Source organism: Dasypus novemcinctus, chromosome 3, assembly GCF_030445035.2.
Source record: "Dasypus novemcinctus isolate mDasNov1 chromosome 3, mDasNov1.1.hap2, whole genome shotgun sequence".
In the NCBI taxonomy this organism is placed as follows: Eukaryota; Metazoa; Chordata; class Mammalia; order Cingulata; family Dasypodidae; genus Dasypus; species Dasypus novemcinctus.
The window spans coordinates 35,091,783-35,097,782 of record NC_080675.1 but is presented as its reverse complement, the minus strand read 5'-3'; the positions used below and the strand labels follow the sequence as shown (position 1 = coordinate 35,097,782).

The window sequence follows — 6,000 nt, the reverse complement described above, 5'->3', positions numbered from 1 at the left end:
TGGATAGAAAGAAACCCAGTCTCTAGCACTGTGATTTTCAGTCCCCCCCATAGGGGCAGAGTTAAAGTGGCAGCTACTAGTCTCTTTCTGACATGGACGTTTCAGGCTTTAACTGGTTTTAGGATTATACCCTAGCCTACTAAATTTACTAATCAGTAGCTGAAGTTGGTGCCCAACCTTCTCTTCTTCCCCTATTGTTGGGAAGTGGAGCTTCCAGTTCCAACCACAGAATAGCTCCCGAGGTGGCTTGTGTCACCAGTGGAGGATGGGCACCAGCCTCTGAGGTGTGGAGGGCTCTACACACCAATCTTCTCAGCAGATGGGCAGTCTCCTCCTTCCATTCTTTCAAGGATATTGCAGGATGCTCTTCTGGACTCCTGGAACCCCCAAACAGGTGCTTTAATTAGCTCTGGGTGATGACTTAACTGCCCTGTAGCCTTAGCTGATTCTAGATGCTCTTTACTGGGCTGCCATCTTGCTGGTTGTGTGGTCAATTGATCTTTGACAAGTGTGCCAAGTTTGCTGAATTGGGAAAGAAGAGTGTCTTCAACAAATGTAAAACTGGAAAAACTGGATTTCTATAAGCAAAAGAATGAAGGTGAACCCCTAACTCAGACCATATACAAAAATTAACTCAAAATGGACCTAAATATAAAAACCAGGACTATAAAAACTTTTAGAAGAAAATGTAAAGAAGCATCTTCAGGACCTTGTTAGGCAATGGCTTCTTAGTCTGTATACCCAAAGCATGAACAATAAAAGAAAAATTCAATAAATGGGACTTAATCAATATTTAAAATGTATACCATAGGACTCCATCATGAAAGTAAAAGGACAGCCTACAGAATGGGAGAAGATATTTGGATCCACAGATATGGTAATTCTTATATCCAGAATTTATAAAGAAATCCTGCAATTCAATAAGAGACAATCAATTTTAAAATGAGCAAAAGACCATTTTTGTATTTTTTCTTTCTCCAGAAAAAATGGTCAAAAAACACCTGAAAATATCTTCAACATCATTCTCCATTAGGGAAGTGCAAATCAAAACCACAGTGTGATACCATTTCATACTCACTAGAATGGCTACTGTTAGAAAATGAAAAATAAGTGTCAAAGAGGCTGTGGAGAAATAGGAACACTTGTTCATTATTAGTGGAAATGTAAAATGGTATAACTGCTGTGTGAGACACTTTGGTGGTTCCTCAGAAAGTTAAACATAGAATTACTATATGAACTGCAATCCTACCTCTAGGTATATACCCAAAAGAATTGAAAGCAGGAACTCAAAACACCTGTTTTCTATTTCAAAATAATTGAAATCAGGACTCGAACAGATATTTTCATACCAACGTTCACAGTGACATTATTCACAATTGCCAAATGATGGAAGAAACACAAATGTCTATCAACCAATGAATGGATAAACAAAATATGATATGTCTGAACAGTGGACTACTATTCAGTCCTGAAAAGAAACAAAAGTTCTTCTATACATGCAACAACATGGGTCAACCTTACAGACATCATGTTGAGTGAAATAAGCCAGACACAGGGAAACGGACTTTGGCCCAGTGGTTAGGGCGTCCGTCTACCATATGGGAGGTCCGCGGTTCAAACCCCGGGCCTCCTTGACCCGTGTGGAGCTGGCCAGGTGCAGCGCTGATGCGCGCAAGGAGTGCGGTGCCACGCAAGGGTGTCCCCCGCGTGGGGGAGCCCCATGCGCAAGGAGTGCGCCTGTGAGGAAAGCCGCCCAGCGTGAAAAGAAAGAGCAGCCTCCCCAGGAATGGCGCCGCCCACACTTCCTGTGCCGCTGACGACAACAGAAGCGGACAAAGAAACAAGACGCAGCAAAATAGACACCAAGAACAGACAACGGGGGGGGGGGGGGGGGGGGGAATTAAATAAATAAATAAATAAATCTTTTTTAAAAAAAAAAAAAAAGCCAGGCACAAAGGACAAGTATTGTATGATCTCACTGGTATGCAATAATTAGAATAAGAAAATTCATCGGGTCAGAAACTAGAATACAGGTTACCAGGAGCCATAATGCAGGTAGGGAATGGGGAGTCAATTCTTAACTGGTGCAGTTTCTTTGGGGATAATGGAAAAGTTTTGGTAAACTATAGCAGTGATGGTAACACAACATTGTGAATGCAATTAATACCCCTGAATTATATTTCTGAGTGTGGTTAAAAATGGAAATTTTAGGGAAAACGGACTTAGCCCAGTGGTTAGGGCGCCCGTCTACCACATGGGAGGTCCACGGTTCAAACCCCGGGCCTCCTTGACCCGTGTGGAGCTGGCCCATGCGCAGTGCTGAGGTGAGCAAGGAGTGCCCTGCCACGCAGCAGCGGTGTCCCCCGCGTAGGGGAGCCCCATGTGCAAGGAGTGCACACCGTAAGGAGAGCCGCCCAGCGTGAAAGAGAGTGCAGCCTGCCCAGGCATGGCGCCGCCCACACTTCCCCTGCCGCTGACGACAACAGAAGCGGACAAAGAAACTAGACACAGCAAATAGACACAGAGAACAGACAACGGGGGGGGGGGGGGGGGGGGGGGGAGGGAAATTAAATAAATAAATAAATCTTTTAAAAAAAAAAGGAAATTTTAGGTGATATATATGTTGCTAGAACAAAAATTTAAAAATAAAACAAACATCAGACTACAAAATACAGTGAATCCTGATGTAAACTATAGACTATAGCTAAGAATACATTGTAATCATATTCTCTAATTAATTTTAACAAAGGTGCCATAGCTAATGCAAAATTTTAAAAATAGGGATGGTATATGAGAAATCTATTTTGTTCATAATCTTTCTGTAAATCTACAACTTCTCTAATAATTGGGAAAAAAGGTTTTTTCTAGGAAAACGCAGTCGCTGTAGCAGCCACGCTTTGGCTCCCAGGTCCTCCTGACTCACTGTTGTTCACTGTCACCGAGGAACAAGTCAGTCAGGAAGCCACGCCACAGCCAGGGCTTTTAAGGACACTGGAACCAAAGGTGGATATTCACCGTATTAGAATCACCCTGACCAGCTGCAACATGAAGTCTCTGGAGAAGGTGTGTACTAAGTTGATTAGAGGCGCAAAGGAAAAGAACCTCAAAGTGAAGGGACCGGTTCGGATGCCTACCAAGACTCTAAGAATCACTACAAGGAAAACTCCTTGTGCTGAAGGTTCAAAGACTTGGGATTGTTTCCAGATGAGGATCCACAAGCAACTCATTGACCTGCCACAGGGTCCTTCTGAGACTGTTAAACAGATTACTTCCATCAGTATTGAGCCCGGAGTAGAGGTTGAAGTCACCATAGCAGATGCTTAAGTCAATTATCTTAATAAATACTGTCAGCTGCTAAAAAAAAAAAAAAAAATTGGGAGAAAAAGAGAAAAGTATGTTTAGGAACAAGGAATTCTTCCTAGGAAGATGTTTTTGCTGTTGTGTTTTATTTTATTAATGGATGGGCTCTTAAGGGAGTTTCAATTTTACAGAGATAAAAATTACTTCCTTCCCTCCTTTTTTCCTATTTGGTAGGGTGCTAACAATGAATATTCTGATTCAGCCATGTAGAAACTTGCTTATCAGATCAAGAAGTAAAAGTTATAATTAAGAGAATGGTAGAAATGCAGTTATTAAATTCTAATAATTGGTTTGAAATAAACATTGAAAAACCTTAGAAAATTCTGGCCTATTTTTTTGGTTCTATATTGCAATCAGGGATCATTTTCTTTCATGCTGTTTTTATTGCAGGAAGAAAAAACCGGTCAGAAGCCATCTGAAGCCAAAGAGATAAAGCTTTATGCCCAGATTCCTCCTATAGAAAAGATGGATGCCTCCTTGTCCATGCTTGGAAACTGCGAGTAAGTTCTCTTATCTTTTTTCATATTTCTGGTATCAATATTTGGTTTCCCTTTCTTTTCTCAAGGCAGGAACAAGAAAAAAAATTTATTCTGAGATCTTCATTTATTTTTTGTTTGCTAATATAATTCTCCCATTGACAGAGCCAAACATGAAGAAATTACTGGTTTATAGGATTATTAATAAAGTAAAACTGAACAGTATGGTGTTTTTATAATATAATTTTTATAGTGTATCTGAGTATCATCTACCAGGAAAACAGAAATTTCCTGGTCTCTTGGGAGAAGCCAAACAACCCAAGAAAACCATTACTGTCATAAAATCGAGTTTCTCTTGTAAAATTTCCCACCAAAATCGGTACACTGCTTACTAAGTGTCCAAGAGATACCCTTTAAAAAAACTTTTTAAATTATAAAAATACATTGTAAAACATTACAGAAAATCTAAAAAACACAAAGAGAAAAGAGTTACCATTAACCAAAATCATACCACGTCGTGAGAACCAGGCATTTTGCTGTAAAGCTTTCTATTTTATTCTGACTGGGGTTAAATTATTCTTATTTTGTAGTCCTAGTTTCCCATGATTTTAGGTGTCAGATCTGTATCAATTCTTTTAAATTTATCTTCTAAATATTTTACACACTGGGAAGCAGACTTGGCCCAATGGATAGGGTGTCCACCTACCACATGAGAGGTCCATGGTTCAAACCCGGGGCCTCCTTGACCCGTGTGGAGCTGGCCCATGCGCAGCGCTGATGCATGCAAGGAGTGCGGTGCCATGCAGGGGTGTCCCCCGCTTAGGGGAGCCCCACGGGCAAGGAGTGTGCCCCATAAAGAGAACCGCCAGTGCGAAAGAAAATGCAGCCTGCCTAAGGATGGCACTGCACACAGGGAGAGCTGACACAAGATGATGCAACAAAAAGAAACACAGATTCCCGGTGCCGCTGATAAGGATAGAAGCGGTCACAGAAGAACATACAGCGAACGGACCCAGAGCGCAGACAAGTGGGGAGGGGGTGAAGGGGAGAGAAATAAATAAATAATAAATCTTTAAAAATAAATAAATAAATTAAATAAATATTTTACACAGTTTTTAGGGAGATTCTATGATGTATTAGCAGTATTTATCCCATGATATCTTGTAACCATGCTTTTTGGCTGCAATGTTTCTTGGCAGGGCTATAATATTATATCAAGTAGTATCAAGTAATATTATCGAATTACTTGTTCTTTCTAACTTCTTTTTTTTTTTTTTTTTTTAAGATTTATTTATTTATTTAATTTCCCCCCCTCCCCTGGTTGTCTGTTCTTGGTGTCTATTTGCTGCGTCTTGTTTCTTTGTCCGCTTCTGTTGTCATCAGCAGCACGGGAAGTGTGGGCGGCGCCATTCCTGGGCAGGCTGCTCTTTCTTTTCACGCTGGGTGGCTTTCCTCACGGGCGCACTCCTTTGCGCGTGGGGCTCCCGCACGCGGGGGACACCCTTGCGTGGCACGGCACTCCTTGCGCGCATCAGCACTGCGCATGGCCAGCTCCACGCGGGTCAAGGAGGCCCGGGGTTTGAACCGCGGACCTCCCATGTGGTAGACGGACGCCCTAACCACTGGGCCAAAGTCCGTTTCCCCTCTAACTTCTATACCATGTGTGTTTCTAAGTGTGGTCCCTTGACCATCTACACAAGAATCTCCTTATGCAGGACATAAAAGAACTAGAATATCTATTGATGAAACCTGGGAATCTGTATTTATAGTAAGTTGTTTGGGTGATTCTTAGTCATAATTTATGAACCCTTGCATTAGACTAATATATGTCTTTGAAATTAAAGAGAAAAGTAAAAAAATATTTAACTTATTGTATACAACTTGTTCTTTTTGATAAGAGCACAGTGTATCACATAAAAATCTACCTCAAGATGCTCTTTTGGCTTCAAACATGATTTCAGATTGGTCAAATACCTTTTTATCAAGAGCCATCTCAAAGACAAATGTTTGAGAAGATTTTGTACCCTGTACACCACAGCATCTTAGAAACTGCTTCGGGTCAACTGGTTCATAATTTTGCCGACAATCTCTTTGGGCAGGCTGTGTAGATGAGAATGAAAGAATTATTCCTCAGCCATATTCCCAGATTTAAAGCACTACATTT

At 41.2% G+C, this 6,000-nt stretch overlaps 1 protein-coding gene across 5 annotated transcripts in view; it reads left to right on the top strand.

Annotated features, from left to right (window-relative positions):
- LOC101441550 (acyl-coenzyme A thioesterase 6) overlaps positions 1–6,000 on the top strand; it is a 123,466-nt gene that overhangs the window by 74,962 nt on the left and 42,504 nt on the right. For all 5 annotated transcript variants that reach the window (XM_004455113.4, XM_058293093.2, XM_058293091.2 and 2 more), the window contains exon 4: positions 3,751–3,860. In XM_004455113.4, the coding sequence (XP_004455170.2) occupies positions 3,751–3,860 (110 nt within the window). The remainder of the gene's footprint in view (positions 1–3,750; positions 3,861–6,000) is intronic.